Genomic DNA, 16746 nt, shown 5'->3' on the forward strand with positions numbered 1-16746 from the left:
CCATGTAGTGCATTTAGCCTAATAAACATTCAATATCTTTTTATTAGTGAGCCGCAACTGGAAGAAACTTCTAGGCTGTATGCATTGAATTCTTTCCCCTTTAAACTGTATTTATCAGTAATGATGTTGGCAGTTTGTTTGTTAGGTAAAAGTTACAGATTTGGAGGAAGGCTTCTTGTTCAAAGTCTTAAACACACGTATTAACACCGACCTCCCCTCTGTGATGGTGATGACATCATTGAGCTGGATCTGGAGTTTGTCTGGCTCGTCAAAGTCCTGCAGAGCACACATGTCTGTGGGCATGGTCTGAAAAACACACAAATACAAAGACAAAACACATGAGACACCAGTGTCAATTTTAACACAGCAAACATTTGTGAGTGAACCATATTGCAGCTGGTTGTCATAATCCTTCCAGCTGAGGGCATGTTTCAGGTTCTACTCCACTAGGTGGAGCTAAAAGTCCATTTGTGCAATGATAATTGCTGAGGGGAACACTGGCCTCTCTGCACTGAAGGTGTCCAGATTACCATCAAGTGTCCTTTGCTTAGTGGCTAAAAATCTCTCGTATTTGGACACCTTTGGCTACCCAAATGACAGCTCTCCTACCTCAAGCAGGAACTCACGCAGGGCGACAAAGGTGGGTCTGTCATCTGGTTTCTGAGCCCAACACTGCAGCACCACATGATAGATATCCTGCGGACAGTCTTCCGGCTTAGGGAGGCGTTCACCTTCTTTATCAATCTTGTGCAGGATCTGGGAGAAAAAAAAATGAAAGATGACAATTGGAGAATATATCCGTGTAGATGTGAGTAAATGGGACTAACTTTCTGGGTCTACCTGTGTTACTTTAGTTTCAAGATGTGTTTCAAGATGTGTTTCAATATTTTTCTGTGCGTTCTGTTTACCTGGCTCCCATTGAGGCCCAGCCAAGGCTCCTGGCCGTGTGTGAACATCTCCCAGAGAGTGACTCCAAACATCCACGTGTCTGTAGCATGGGAGAACGTCCTGGTCTTCAGACTCTCTGGGGCGCACCTGCAGAAAGACGGACAAAAAAACTTTAACATGAACTGTTCATGTCCAAATGTAATCCCCGCTTTGGACAGGGAATGTATTTTGTTTTTCAACGTGGCTTTTCTAACATTAAAAGCAGTTTTTTTAAAAAGGTGCACTGTGTTTGAAAATTAAAATCATACTTGTATATGAATGAAAACAGTAGAAAGAGAGATGTATTACTAGCAAGCTGCTTGGCTGAAAGAATTTGGCAAAGAGACCAGCAAGTATTGTCGTATTAGAATTATCAGTATGGCTGGAATGCAGCTGTGACCGATCAGATTTCTCTGTGGAAACTTTCTGCAATAAAATAAATCAGATTCCCACCCTAACCCCTAAAACCACTCATATCTATCCCTGGATTACATCCAAGTACAGCTTTGGTTATTGTGCTGCTCCCTCAGTCCACCCACCATGCAAAGGGGACCTTTCGATGCTCCTGCATGACGTAGTGCTCATCGTTGTTGGGCAGAGCCCTCATCAGGCCAAAGTCACCGATCTTCACTCTGTGAGCCGAGGCCAGCAGGATGTTCCTGAAGACAGAGGGTCAAATATTTCTGTACATGTTTAAACTTAACATACATGCCTCTTATTCAGTTCTAGTACAACATTGCAGCACAAAGGAGTATTTTGGGAAATTGACCAATCCTAAGTCCTGTTTCCATCGTTTAAAATTATTGGTTTTTGATTTAAACTGTGGCTTGAAGTTTTGCTTAGGTGGCACACTACTGATGCCATCAACACACTTATAAGTTCATAGATGTTCACAAAGTCCCCCAAACACAGCAGCAACAACAAAGATGAACAAATATGTTTTTTTTCTATCAAGACTTGTATGTTTGACCATCTGTTGAGAGGAGAAAGAATCATCTAACTGCACTTCACCAAAACCATAGTGGGATTTAAATGAATGTTTTAGGTCAATAGTTACAACCCTAGTAAGAAATGAACAAAACAGATGTATTTAATGGTCGATCCTGAGCAACATTCAGAATGTGATCCAATCATATAAAATATAGTGAACCTGTTCTGAGCTCTAAAACTACTATTAACTGTCTGGTAGGTTCTAATTTAACTTCAAATAAGTCCTGTATTTAAAACCACAGCTTGAGAAATCCTCTCAGTGTTTGGCATACTGCAACAGCCGTGTGTAGTCATTACAATTTTATCACAGCTTTAACTGTTAAAAATGACTCATTTTTACCAGCCATTAAGATTTTTCTCAAGAATCTACATAGTGTCAACTCAACACTTAGGTGAAAGTGACTAATTTGGGCAAGACCAAGAACTTAGACCACCCAGTACAGCCTGCCAAGCAGTGACTCATTTTTACTTGAGGGCCAAGTCTCACTGTAATGGCCTGTAAATTTGTGGGTGGAGGAGAAGGAGAAGCAATATAAATAATTTAACATAGCAGTAAAAAAAATCCCTGAAAGAAAAATAGATTTCATAGAGAATGTGAAGAACACACCCTCTTTAAATAGGGTTTGACCTTTTTTATAGCTGCTGAAACTTATTAAGTCCACCTTAAAAAGAAAGTGGTCTGCCCCCTCCCTACCTGGCTGCCAAGTCCCGGTGGATGAACCTCCTCTGCTCCAGATAGGCCATGCCACAGGCCACCTGTACGGCGTACTGACACAGCGTGTGGATCAACACCGGGCCCTGTGGACGAACACATCGCAAACGCTCCAGCATAGAGCCCAGAGGAGCCAGCTCGGTCACCTTGGAGAGAGAGAACGAGAGAGAGAAGGTGGGTGAAAAGAGGAACGTGGGAGTAAAAAGTAAAAAGGGCCGAGGAATAGATGACGTTGAAGAGAAAGAGATTGATTTGAAGATGAAAAGGAGGGAGTGAGAACAATGTAATGTGACGTAAAGCAGAGAAAGAAAGCGACGTTGCCAATTGGTAACATGGTCCAAAACTATTTGGCATATGTATCAAAAATTCCAGAGGAAATAACTAGAAGGTAATAACGACATGAAAACAAGAAGGCCGAAATGTCAGCTCTTATTTTAGTCCTCCATTCACTTGCTCCCCTCCCTTCCTGTCTCCCTTTCTTCCCTCCATCACTTTCTCCCACAAAGGCCTTAAGATGCTTGACCTGATATAAACAGACTGTGAGGTCATGAAGCAGCCTGAGAGGGACATTTTGTATTAAGTGTGTGTGGGTGTCAGTGAGAGTACAGGCTGACTGATGTGTGTTTATATTTCAATCTGTCTTGTGTATATTCCTCCCTCTGTGTGTGTGCGTTTTCTGTGCGTCCACTACCATCTTCATTGGGTGTGTGAGCACCACACCGTAGAGGCGAATGAGGTTCTGGTGGTCCAGGGAGTGCATGGCGTTGACCTCACAGATGAAATCCTCCAGAGCATCGGGCTGGTTGAGCACATCTGTCTTCAGACACTTCACAGCTACGTTCAGCTGGAAACAAGGACAAAGATTTAGTTTAAAAATGTTTTCTGACTATTCAGCCTTTTCCCCCACCCCACACTTTCACTGCAGAAGCGTTTCTAATAATATTCACCCAAACTCATCATGAAGACAGTATGAGTACACAGATTCATGCACCTGCTTTGATTTATTCTTATATCAGCACAAAATGCAAAGAAGCATTATGCAAAATAACTGTGGTAGTGTGAGCATGCCCCAGTTCTTTAACACATATATTCAACATAAATAAACTTATAAAGAGAAGTAAATAAATTTAAAAGTCTCCTCACCACCTTCCCTGCAGGCGTCAACCACTCCCCTCTCTTCACTACACCGAAGGAGCCGTCCCCCAGCTTCTCAAACAGCGTCAGGTCCTTCTCTGGGATGAGGCAGGTCAGAGCCTGCTGCTGCACGTCTAGAGGGGCACCACCACCGGGCTGCGTGGTCAGGACTCCCTCCGCCAGGCCCAGCGGAGGTGTGGGAGACAGCTTACGAAAGGAGGAGGCCGGCTGGCCCTGCTGGGGGAAGTCTCCTCCGTCTGGGCGCTTACCGCTAAACACCTACAGAAGAAGGAAAAAAGAACAAATCAAAAAAGTGTTTCAACTGTAAAACAGAAGTGAAAAGGTCCAATAATGAAGAGGGAAAAGAGAGAAACAAGCATCAGTGGTGGGATAGGGTCAAGAAAATGAAAGTGAAACACGTAAGCGTATGTCTATTGTGACGTGAGCCAATTAAACAAGTGAAATGTTTGTCCTACTTGATTTTGAAGTTGGATGTGCTACCCTATCACATTTTTGTGCTTGATGCTAGTTTATGTTTCAACCTTCTTGTTGACTTTGTGATGTTACCAACAATGACAGTAAAGAGGAGGTTTACACTGGAAATGACTTCGCTTGAAGACAGCTAATGCAATGCGTGATGTCTACACTACCCAACCAGCACTGCTGCTGGCACCAGACACAGGTATGAGAAAATTTAAAGCAGCACAAGCATGTGTTGCATGTGTGGTTGGAAAGCAGGGTCAAGTTATGACCGGCAGTCAGCAGCCAGACGAGTGGAATCGCCACCAGCAAACAGTGATCCCTCTGCTCTTATCTGGGCCCTGAGGACTCTATCCTCAACACACACACACACACACACACTCAAAACTACAGAATAACTACAGGCACATACAGGCTTATATCCACACTGAGGCCAATGTAATAATATCTGTATATGTGCTAAATAATGTATGCACAACACATATGGTGGTATGTTTTCAACAAAAACTAATATATGCAGTCGGTACGCAGCTATGCACATGTACCGAAGCAAGCACACACACACACACTTATCAGTATGGGAGAGAGAGACATTTCCTGCCTCTTGGCTGAAGCGCTGACAACACAGCAGGAATGACTTAGCTGTTAGGAAGTAGTCATTAAGAAGCACTATTAGATTAAGTGACCTGAATGTATCTGTGTGTTTATTTGTGTGTGTGTGTGTGTTATTGTGAGCTTTCACTTCCCCTAAATTTGAACCCGTACAATGTGTGTTCTGTGCAGAGACATTAAGGGAAACCTTTGTTTAGAGAGGCCTTAAATAACAAAATAGGAATGCATAGAAACTAGTACTGCTGTCAGATACCGGGGGACACATATACATATCAGTAATATTCAACACCAATTAACATGTAACATATCACACAGACATGTTTTTCTCATAGGTAGAGCAATCTTGAATCTAAAGCAATAAATGAATGTCAACTAGTGCAGTCCCTGTGCAAAACGCACCGGTTTGGAACGGCCGAATGCTTGGCCTGTGCTTCTTTCTCGAGAAAAGCTCATACAAACAACTTCACACTTGACACTATGCTTCCTTGAGTCCTGAGCAATACACCTGCAATGACAGAGGACCTTTCTCATTTCCCAGTTTCACCATACTCAATTCCTTTCCTCGCCTTCTCTCCTCGCGTCTTAGTCCAGCCCACGGGAGATGCGAGCGGAGGAGGCGAGGAGAGAGGAGGCGAGGCAACAGGCGTTTAAAATGAGACATCCTTTGCCTCGGAGCCGTCCTTTTAAAGTGACGTCAATTACATATGACGTGTGGCAGAGCGGCATCATCTGTCCATTGTTTTGTTATACCGCTGTCATTTATGATCTCTGTCAGATGAGCACAACAGTGTTCATGACAACTTGCATATTTTGGAGGCGCTACACAAACGGTGAAGGGCAGAAAGTTTGATCATCTTAACCATACAACTTATGAATGAAAAAGGAGCAGTTACGTTCATAGAGTCCTGCCATGGTTTGAGATTATTCCAGCTGTGTGTCTAACCTCTTTTATGTGACAACAAAAGTGAACTGTAGTCAATGAGTCGCGCCTTGTAACGGCCCGCTGTGGACGACATGCTGGACTCAGTCCGCAGAGCCCTGAAGCCCCGCCCCTGCTGCTGCACAGAGCGTTATAGCTTATTTATTCAAAGTTTATTAATATTGAACGTGTCGCGTGTCCAAATTGCACCAAATTCAACACTGCACGTCCTTGAAACCCCAGCAATACACCTGCCGAGTGCGAAGTAGATCGGATGAACGGTTCTCAAGATATGTGAAGGACACACCGGCATGCACACAGACATACTGTACATACAGACAAAGACGTCTTGCTTTATAGATGTTGCTTCATTCCAATAAAGTGAATGAGACCAATGTGAACTCATTACTGGCCGATAAACAAAGGTCAGTGCTCAGAAACGGTATCGTCAGTGAAAAAGAGGTGTCAATGAATCCCCGGTGCCAAACATATTTGACTGGCCAGATATAAACAGTAGCGAGCGGTGTGCGGTTTCACATTCACACTGGACCAGACATGACATAATGCTGCAGACCTTTTTAAAAACACCTCATCTCTGTGGTCGCTGTGTGGTAAGTGGGTTTCAAATAGGAGGCTCGACATTCAAAAGATTCTGAGCATGGCAGAGCAGCGCGCACACACACACCCACAAACACACACACACACAGGGGGCTGAGGAAGCAGATTACTCTAGCTGAGGATGGTGCCAGAGGCGGAAACAGACAGGTGTAATTATAGAAGGCAAGCACCGTGTCCTCCGGGCACCGCGACTTCCACTGAGAACAGCAAACACACACACTCAAACACACAGAGAGAGAGTACTGGCAACGTCTGCTCAGTATTCCTTCACACACTTCATTCCCCAAAGCCTTGTGTGTGTGTGTGTAGGTGTATCATATAATGTAGAAGCTTGTGTATAAGATAGCTTTTATCTTTAGACCTTTATTTAAAGAACGTGAATACGTAACAGTCGTACGTGGTTCTGTCTCTTTAAGGGAGAAACTTTAAGCTTCACGAGACAACGTTTCTGTGAATGCAGCACGCTCTGAATCTGTGTGTCACCGACTCTTGTGACTTGACTCGTGTGTGTGTGTGTGTGTGTGTGTGAATGTGGACGTGCTCATCCTCATGTGAAGGGTCAAGCTGTCTTGCTCTCTGGAGGAGATGTGTGTATGCATCTGTAGGGAACATTCCAGATGTGCTTTTTCTTTAAAAAGAAGAAGTCACAGAACCAATCGAGAAATTGCTGAGACCTCCGTAACGGTAACGATTCAATACATTGCGATACTATAAGCAAGGTGATATATTGTGATTTTCAAGTCACTATGTGAAATGGCTGCTATGGGGACTAACATCATCACATACAAATAAAGTTGGGCTCATTGGATCCACAAGAGTGTCAGCTTTCCAGTCATACCCAATTTATGTATTCCAAGACTGTTTAGGGACCTCAGTATAAATAAATATTCAAATACACCATTTCAGAATAGGTGAAAATAACACATTTGTACTGCATGCAAAAAACTGCATGGTTTTTGCCCAAACCTGCATGTGATTATCATAAAGAGGGCATGTCTGTAAAGGGGAGACTCGTGGGTACCCATAGAACCCATTTTGATTCACATATCTTGAGGTCAGAGGTCAAGGGACCCCTTTGAAAATGGTCATGACAGTTTTTCCTTGCCAAAATTTTGTGTAAATTTGAAGCGTTACGTAGCCTTCTTCGTGACATGCAAGTATGACATGGTTGGTACCAATGGATTCCTTAGGTTTTCTAGTTTCATATGATTTCATATAATTCACTCTAGCATTAAAACTGAGCCCGCTAAAACCTCCGAAAGAAATCGATACAGTATCGCAAAACATAATAGAGCGATACTCATGTGTATTGATAATTTCTCACACCCATAGTCCATAGCAGTAACAGAATAAATTGCCCAAATGGGTTCAGCAATGCTAAAAGCTCAGTCACAAACACAAGCAACACCTTGACATTATTTTAGCACTATGTGACCATTCGTTGTAAACACAACCAGGACACTGCACTTCACAATCACAGTGTGACCTTTACCTTCACATAAAAAATTGAAGACGCCAAAATGTAATTTTGGCAAGCAGTTGCAATGATTATATCATCTGTACAGTCGGGAAGCTGTGGTCAAAGTGTAGAGTTTCTACCATGTATTGTTCATGTGTGTGAATGTGTCCACACTGTGACAGGCAGACAGACGCCACCATGTCGACATCATGTCAAGCATACCGTGTACAATAATAAATGAGTCCTGTAAGTATGTGTGTGTTGTGTCTGTCCATGTCTGTCACCTTGCTCATCCAGGACTTGCGCTTGCACATGGCTTTCCTCCTTTTCACAGCCTCCCACAGACGTCTCTGTCCTTTATCAAATGAATAAAAGACAAAAAGAGAAACGCAGTGATGGTCAGCGGTAAATACAAATGAAGACTGCAGCTGCTTTTTCTCCTACGGGTCTTGTTGCGTCAGGAAGACCCACAGCATCAGTTAAGATTTGAGTCACAGAAGGTATACTGCATTGAATTTCAAGTAGTCTCCCACAATAAAACACCCAGCTTTAATATGAAAGGGGAAAAAGAAAACAAAGTGGATGGGAGAGCGGAGGACACACACATACTATATGTGAGAAGAAATTGGAGATAAAACAAATACAGGAAAGAAGAAAAGGTCGAGAGCTTAGAGAACAGTGAGCTGAGTGGAGGAAAAAGATGTGATGAATATATGAGCTGGAGATGTGGGTGTAATTAGTCTTAAGCGGCTCGGTAGCCGAGGCCCCGAGGGCCTCAGTAACTGGATTTAGAACATTACTGCTGCCATCCCCTTCACACACACACCGCACACACAAAAGACTTGGCACTTAAGTGTCCTCTCCTATTGTGCCTAATTACCGGTTGTCACTTTAAAATGATATTAGGGGTATTAGTGATGGAGGATTTGCTCCAGCTATGCTGAAGGTGAGCCAAATGACACAATGCCACTACTGAAGACAAAAGTAATATTATAAGATAATAGTTGTAATATAGGAAGCAATGTGTAGAAAGAAAAAAAAGGTGGTGTCTTAAAGGGTAAGTATTTTTCAATCTGGTTAAGGTTTGTCAATTTCCTCATGTTTTGTGTCTTAGTGACTGATGGAGACAACAGTTTATGAAACTGGTCCAGTATTGAGGGAGTGCTCTGCCGCTAAACAAGCTGCCAAGGCAAGTGAGCAGCATCAATGTAACATTACGTTCACTAAAAGTGCTTGTTTTTGCCACTGACAAGGCTCAGATAGATATTATAAATGTCTGACAACATTATGTAAAAGCCCTACAGAGAAATAAAAGGATTTTTGTACATTTTCGCGCTTGTTATTGTGTCCAAGTCCCGCTCAAGGAGAAGTCGTTGTGAAATCTGAATATCCGTAAACTGTGGCTCAAGTAAGTACGGGCGGCAATCGAATTCAAAGACCTCATCTACATTATGGAAATTATCTAAATATTCAGACATGAAAGCTACGCTTTCTTTACTCCAACACAAACTCTGCCCGGCTGGCACTCGCGTTTCCACCATAGACGTATTCCACTATTGCACCGTTGTCTTGCGGCAACACGTAACCTCGCCAGATTTAAGAACGAGACCTCTCCTTGAGCGAGACTCTTTCCATAATGTCAGACACTTATAATAACAATCAGAGCCTGTCATGGCAAAAACAGGCACTCTAGTGGATGTAAATGACGGTGCCAGCTTGCCCCAATAGCACCATAGTGCAGCCTGTGAGCAGCTGTCGTTTCAGAAATTGTTGTCCATTTTAGTCATACACAAAAATATGGGAAAACGGGGGGGGGAAATACCAGAGTTACACTTAAGGCCTTGAATCATGGACAATATTGCAATTTACTTTTCAACTCTACCAGGGAGTTTTCCAGCTGGGTCAGGAGGAACTGAACAAAACAGCTACAAATGCACCTGCTCACATTTATTGTGTTCAGACTTCTGTGATGAGCCGAACTGAAGAGGACTGAACACAAATGTTCAAAAACATATACTGTGCAAACAAATTCTCGTTAATACAACGAAACACACACACACACACACACACAGTTTCTCACCAGGTCGACCCATGCCGATCTTCTCCAGGTCTTCGTTCTTGACGTAGTCGAAGTGTGACAGCCGCGTGACGTTGAGGTCGTCTCGGATCCGCAGCAAGTACTGCTGCAGCTGCACCTCCATCAGCAGCTCCAGCAGCCATTCTGTGCCTTCCTCACACTGCATGCTACTGCCCAGTTTCTGCAAAAACATACAAAGAATACAGGGAACCGAGTTCAATATTCATTCAACAGTTTCCTCAATGCTTGGTGTCAAAGCTATAAAATATAGCCGGATAGAAAGTCACTGAGAAACAATTAAACCATTCTGTTCTGTAAAAAAATAAAAAAAGGAAAGTAAACTGAGCTCAGATTTATTGTTTGCTCTCCAGTAATTGTTACAGCACCAAATACCTTCTTAGACGCTTAGACATTTACATCAGAGTCAACTAGGGCTGTAACTAACGGTTATTTTCCTTGTTGATTAATCTGTTGATTATTTTCTCCATTAATCGATCAGTTGTTTGGTCTATAACATGTCAGAAAATGGTGAAAAATGTCGATCAGTATTTCCCAAAGCCCAAGGTGATGTCCTCAAATGTTTTGTTTCGTCCAAAACTCAAAGATATTCAGTTTACTGTCATAGAGGAGTAAAGAAACCGGAAAATATTCACATTGAAGAAGCTGGAATCAGACACTTTTTTTCTTAAAAAATTACTCAAACCGATTTATCGATTATCAAAAAAGTTGGCGATCGATTTAATAGTTGACACCTAATTGATTTATCATTGTAGCTCTAGAATTAAAATACCTAATGATTAGTCAAAAATATACATATACACTAAAAATACACACATTTGGACACACACACACTTCAGACTGGGTTTCCCTAATTTACATCACATAAACAAGGACATGGATATAGCATACGTTGCTCGCCAGTGGACCAAAAACTGACTAAATTTACTCTGAAAGTATCAAATATGCATTGATTACATATCCAGTGTCATTATGGTATAAATATACCACATAGTCAGCTACTTATTTTCTTCCAAAATATTCAAACAACATCAAAACAGATTAATAACTACTCCGGAAACAGACGGTAGCATTTTGGGGAGCTCTGCTGTAAAAACATCACAGTCATACAACAGACATGAGATGAATGATGCACATCTGGTGTCCATAAGTGTCAGTGAAGACAAACGGGAGGCTCCTAAACAATCCGACCACAATGTATACACTGTACTGCGTCCCTCCATGAGACGCTGAGTCAGACCATCAATCTTCAATGTCAAAACATAACACCCCAGCTTAAAACATCATCCATCGCCGTCTACTTAATGTGACAAGCTGAAACTAGCACAACATGGAGCTGAAATCCATCTGAAATCTTCTTCATAGGGCTGTTAGTCAAGATGATGGAGTTAGATAGAGAGTAAAGGCAGTTAACAACTTTGAAGATGAACCACTATAAAAGCTGATGTACTCCTCCATTACACCTGCTGACACTGTATTATTCCAAATCTCAACGGGGAAGTGAACCGACCTAATCAACACAGAAAATGACAAACATTCCTAATGTGCAGAGACTGACAGGGAGACCTTTAGGGTGGATGCTCTGGGGGCGTAGAAGTCACTCCGCTGAGTGAGTAGTAATTAGACTCTGTGAATGAGGAACTTCCTGTGCTGGCTGAGCCAAGGTTACAAGGTCCAGAGGAAAGTGTCAGAGGTCACAGCTTCCCTTCTGTCATTTAAAACTTGTTAATGGGCTTGGTTAGAGGTCACTTCCTATTGCTCCATGACTGTGACCTGAGGAGTTAGAGAACGCCTTTCATTCTCACACAGATACACACCTCTTGTTGGGCCATAAAAAAAAATAACGGGACCATCCCCCCAAAACACTGAAAATATGTACCAGCCGTGACTTTTCAATGGAAAGTGAGTGGTCCTGTATTTTCCATGAATATTTTGATGCGAGGTCCGACTGAGGCCGATCTGCTGGGAGGGCTCAATCCCCGATGGTTATGCCAGATGTCCGCATCCCCGATACAAATTCATCGCAATGCACATAAAAGTGGGTCAGCTGATATCTCTTTAGTGAGGTCCAAACATGCAGCTTTGGCTCAGCAGGACTCTTTGATGTTCGCTTGAAGAGAAATCCTCTGTTTTGAGTGAAGCAGGTACAACAAGTCTGTTATTAACCTAACCCAATATAACATAATAACCTGTATGATCCACTTTATAGAGATGCAGGCAGCACTGAATGCCTGCGGTGCCTGTGGCTTTAGGATTAACTACAGCTGCAGTCATTTGAATCCGTCTCCATGTTTTGCATTTTGCTGCATCATGCCTGACCCCTACCCTGGGAAAGACGATACAGCGGTCTGTTTGGCTGGTCCACTACATCGCTAATCTGTGCCAAATGCTCTCCTGCCATGTAGCATGTTTATTTGATCTGCAGCTCACGCTCTTAAGAGTTTAAAGCCAAAGTTTTCCCTCACAACACTTAAACTTTTTCACGTGCAACCAAAAAAATAAACATGTTTGTCTAAAGCACAACATATTCCTCTACGGAGCATACACCATGAACTATAACACCCTCCACAACACAGCCCCAAGTCTGATCTCCCCTGACAGTCAACGTGCAAGTGTTATTTCACTGGACGGTGCCAAAGACGCAAGTCAGCTTCCTCTCGGGCCTCTTTCCGTGAGAGTGTCACATTTGAGGCACGAGGGGGTCAAAATCAAGGTGCTAAAGCCCTCATATCATATTTCTCTGTCAACTTGCTAACCAATTTTACAAAACTCATTAAACAGGATATTACGTTTTACACTTTTTGGAGACAGGTGCTGCACAGAAATTAGTTGTCACGCATTCATTTGTCGAGGTGGTTAAGATGGGTTGTGTCTAATCTGACAAAGATCATATACTTTTGTCACCAACTGACATTATCAAGTAACATTTTGGGAGGAAGAAGAAGGTGAGCTTTCACATCTTAAGGTGCTTATCTTGACATCCATCCTATATCTGGATGTCAAGAGAAATGATACTTTGGTTCCAAGTCGATGCCAAAATTCTGATAATGTGACAGTACTTGTTTTTCTACAGTACGCCAGGTACCGGGAATTGGGACTGAACTCTATTCAGTAAAAAAAAGAGTATTGGGCGTATCTAAATCATAACGTTATCATGATGTGTTAAAATGCAATCTTGTCAAATTTAGTTTTTGGCAAGAAACCTGAGGCGGATCATCAGGGATAAATAATAAATTTGCAAAAAGCAGTATGCAAACGGTAAAAAAGGAGTGTATGTTGAAGTATATGGAATTTATTATTTAGTTTTTTACCGTGGTATTGAACTGGGTATCAAGAACTGTGGAATTTCACTGGTATTGGTATCGAAATTTCTAGTATCGTGACATCCCTACTCCTATATGCACATTGTGGAGGTGTGAGGTCAACAGGAGGAACGCTACGTTCAATTAAGTGTGACTTGTGGCAGGATGTTGAGAAATCCAACCAGGGCCAGAAGTCCAGTATTAAGGCACTAAATTGTGAAATTTCTCCCCACATCATTTTTTTGTTTTAAAGGAACATGAAATGTTACGAAATAAGGAGCAAAGTCCAATTTTTTTTTTCAGTTTCAAATGAAAAGCGAAAAGAAAGAGACAGAAACAACAAGCATGAGGCAAAGAGAGGGGGGAGAGATGATGTAGGAATGCAGATGCAGAGAAACAACATGATGTCCCTGCTGAGAAATGCCTCTGGCCTGAACTCATTCCTCATGGTGGTGGAGAAATGCACACACACACACACACATACACATCTCCTGGCCAAAGTCATGTCCTGTATCAGATCTGTTCTGCTCTAACATCCTGCTGCAATAACAACAACCCTCCCAGAGGACGGCTTCAGTCCAGCTGGAGAGTCCTCACACACACACACTGACAGACCACTGACCACCATATCCATGATATAAACACTATATTCAAACATCTGGGTAGACCACATGATCCTGACTATAGTTACCAATATGCATGTCATATTTCCAAATAATAAAACCCCTCAGTGGACCAGGGAAGAGCAGACATCAGACAGACACCAGACTTACTCGATAGACGTGAAAGTGTGCCAGGAAGGGGAATGACTTTTTCAGCTTGTCAAAACGCCGCATCCTGAATTCCTTCGTCTGGATGAATTGTAGGTGCAAAAAAAAGTGTGCGTTTAAATGGCCAGAGGTGGCTGCTCGTCCATTAAATCATTACCAGAGCCACAGTCCTCCCAGTTTGACGTTCCCAGTCTCTGAGGGGATTCTAAGAAGCGCTCCTCGGATCCAGACCCGTAGCTCTGAACCCGAGAGGGCAAAGAAAAACTTCCTAAGATCCTGTAGGCAAATCTACAACATTCCATGGCGGGGCAAATCGTCCTGTAAGCCCCTTCTTTAGCTTCAGCTCCCTCAAGAAGGCAAAGAGGCATCCATGTAGCACTTCAGCTTGCAAAAGGGAACTTAAACTGTCTTCTAATATGTGGGGAAAAAACAGGCTGTGGAGTGATTAAGAGCTGCTGTTTGTAGCAGAGAAATCCTCTCAGCTCTGCTCTGTGCCCAGTCCAGCCATGTGTCCTCCTCAGACAGCAGTGAGCCACTGATCCAAACTTACAGAACTTCACAAATAAGTCACTCCTCCTTCCTCTCTTCCTTTCACTCCCTCTCTCTCTCTCTCTCTCTCTCTCTCTCTCTCACACAGACTCCCTCGCTCTCTTTCCCTTGCTGTCTTTGCGCGTGCAGCTACTGTCTGTTTGCTTTTCCATCTCTCCATCGAGCGTGGGGCTAAAAATAGGACTTCTCCCCGATTCAATCGCTTGCCAGTCGGGCAGGCAGCAGCAGGGACGTGAGAGCCAGAGTGAGTGAGCGTCTCTGGTTTCACATTTTAGGGTCTGGTTGGTTTCAGGAACAGCAATGTGTGCTTGTGCTGTATGTTGAGTGTTTGTATCATCTCTTCTTTCCTCTGTTGTTGTCTCTTCACTTATTCTCTCACTTTCTCCCTCTGTACCCTTTTCCCAGCTCTCCTCCCTCACCCTATCTTTCGGTCCTCCCCCCCTCCTTTCCCTCCTGCAGTCAGTCTGTCAGACGGTCCGTGCAGCGCGGAGCAGTGCGTGGTGCAGAGAGGACAGAGGCTTCATGGTATTCAGCCCGGAGGAGCATTTGATCCAGGGCCAAAGGGTCACATTCAACTGCAGGATGGAGAGCTTGTTTCCTGTGATGCAACCCCCCAAACACACACACACAGACACATGCACACACTCCCACGACCAACCACTTCTTCCCCTTCTCCACTGCTCAATCTCTTCTCATATCCCGGCCTGCTTACTTAAATTTCACCACAATGGAGAAATTTCACTTTTTTTTTTTTTTAGTTTGACTGTCACTGAAACCACTGGGTTTGAGTGCACTTGTGATACTCCTGAGGTATACACTCTGTGAATAGTCCTACAAGATAATAGACTGATCATAAAATATGTATGGGAATGTATATGAAGATATTCCTATAAATGATGTTTTTCTCTTAAATGTCTTGTGATGTCAGCATGCGTTGTCAGAAGCCTTCGCACACCAAGTCCGTATTTTCTGTCCGAAATTGTCGCACGTTAAAAAAAAATACGACCCCTCGTTGTGTCAATCAAGTTTACACACCGACTCCGAAACTTTCATACGTCATTAACGTTTTCGGAACAGCTTTGATTTTCTGTGTTTTTTTCGCATTCGTCAAAAGGCAAAAGACGGTTGTTTGACAACTCAGAGCCACCGTCCGAGCAAACATCGTCATCCATAATGACATCTGATAAACTGATTCACTTCGTCTCCCAGCACAAAGCACTTCATGATTAAGAAATAAAAGAATACAGAGATGATGAATTTATGAATTTAAAGAAAGATTGTGTCCGAACAGCGTTGAATAAGGGATGGTCGCAAAACAAAGGATGTAGGAAAGATCAGTCAGTAGTGATTGTGCTCTCGGCAGCTAAACGATAGCTTCTTGCTAATGTCATTCATCCATTAGCCCTGTTTGGAACTATTGCTATCCATCGCACCCACAAAATTAATTCAGTTTTGTCTCAATGATAAAATGCATCGGACTCGGTGTGCAACATTTCTATTCTGTACGTAAATAAAACATTTCCGACTTTTTATTTAAAGTCATTTTCCAAGCAAAAATACCAAACATTGGTTTCAGCTTCTCAGTTTTATTATTATGTATTTGCGGTTTGGCTTTGTCTAATGTGATGGTGAATCAATCATTTGGGGGATTTGAACTGATGATCGGACAAAACCAGCTCTTGAGGCTAAGCTAAGACATCAACTTGGGCTTTAGAAAAGTAGAACAGCATTTTTTTTTTTGTACTCGTCATTAGTTGCAGCCCTACACACAAATGCAGTCTAGATCTTTAAAGTACTTATGAATCATTTTAAACCTAAAAAGCATGTTCAAAAGGCTGCAGTAGCTTGAAACCACTTAACATCTTTATTAACAATCACATATTGACAACACTAAATCATTTTAATAGTACAAACATAGAAGCCTGTTGCCTGACTGGTGCTTATAAATCACAGAGGCAGCAGATGTCTGTCAGTGGGTGACTAATACGTTAAGATACCGCTCAAAATAAAAACCAATTATCCTAACAAGACCTGCCCAGGCCACCTAACTTCACTCAGCTCCCCCACTCCTTCGCCGTCTCAATGACGTCTATTTTGTCTTTTACCACCACGGCATAGAAGTCCTCACCTCACCCTTCTCCCTATCCTTCTCTCCTTCATTAATCCCCTCTCTTTCACT

The 16746-nt window shown here is 42.7% G+C and overlaps 1 protein-coding gene across 10 annotated transcripts in view; it reads right to left on the reverse strand.

Moving 5' to 3' along the window:
• tnk2b (tyrosine kinase, non-receptor, 2b) overlaps positions 1 to 16746 on the reverse strand; it is a 64789-nt gene that overhangs the window by 12275 nt on the left and 35768 nt on the right. For 7 of the 10 annotated variants that reach the window (XM_074650512.1, XM_074650506.1, XM_074650511.1 and 4 more), the window contains 9 exons: positions 9932 to 10109; positions 8136 to 8206; positions 3773 to 4042; positions 3321 to 3473; positions 2612 to 2775; positions 1467 to 1586; positions 909 to 1035; positions 610 to 756; positions 212 to 306 (listed from right to left, as the gene is read on the reverse strand). In XM_074650512.1, the coding sequence (XP_074506613.1) occupies positions 212 to 306; positions 610 to 756; positions 909 to 1035; positions 1467 to 1586; positions 2612 to 2775; positions 3321 to 3473; positions 3773 to 4042; positions 8136 to 8206; positions 9932 to 10094 (1310 nt within the window). In that variant the 5' untranslated portion in view covers positions 10095 to 10109. Of the gene's footprint in view, positions 1 to 211; positions 307 to 609; positions 757 to 908; positions 1036 to 1466; positions 1587 to 2611; positions 2776 to 3320; positions 3474 to 3772; positions 4043 to 8135; positions 8207 to 9931; positions 10110 to 14021; positions 14922 to 16746 lie in introns of those variants that run through there. The other 3 variants (XM_074650510.1, XM_074650516.1, XM_074650509.1) reach the window with 3 other exon arrangements.

This window comes from Sebastes fasciatus, chromosome 11 (assembly GCF_043250625.1).
Source record: "Sebastes fasciatus isolate fSebFas1 chromosome 11, fSebFas1.pri, whole genome shotgun sequence".
Classification (NCBI taxonomy): domain Eukaryota; kingdom Metazoa; phylum Chordata; class Actinopteri; order Perciformes; family Sebastidae; genus Sebastes; species Sebastes fasciatus.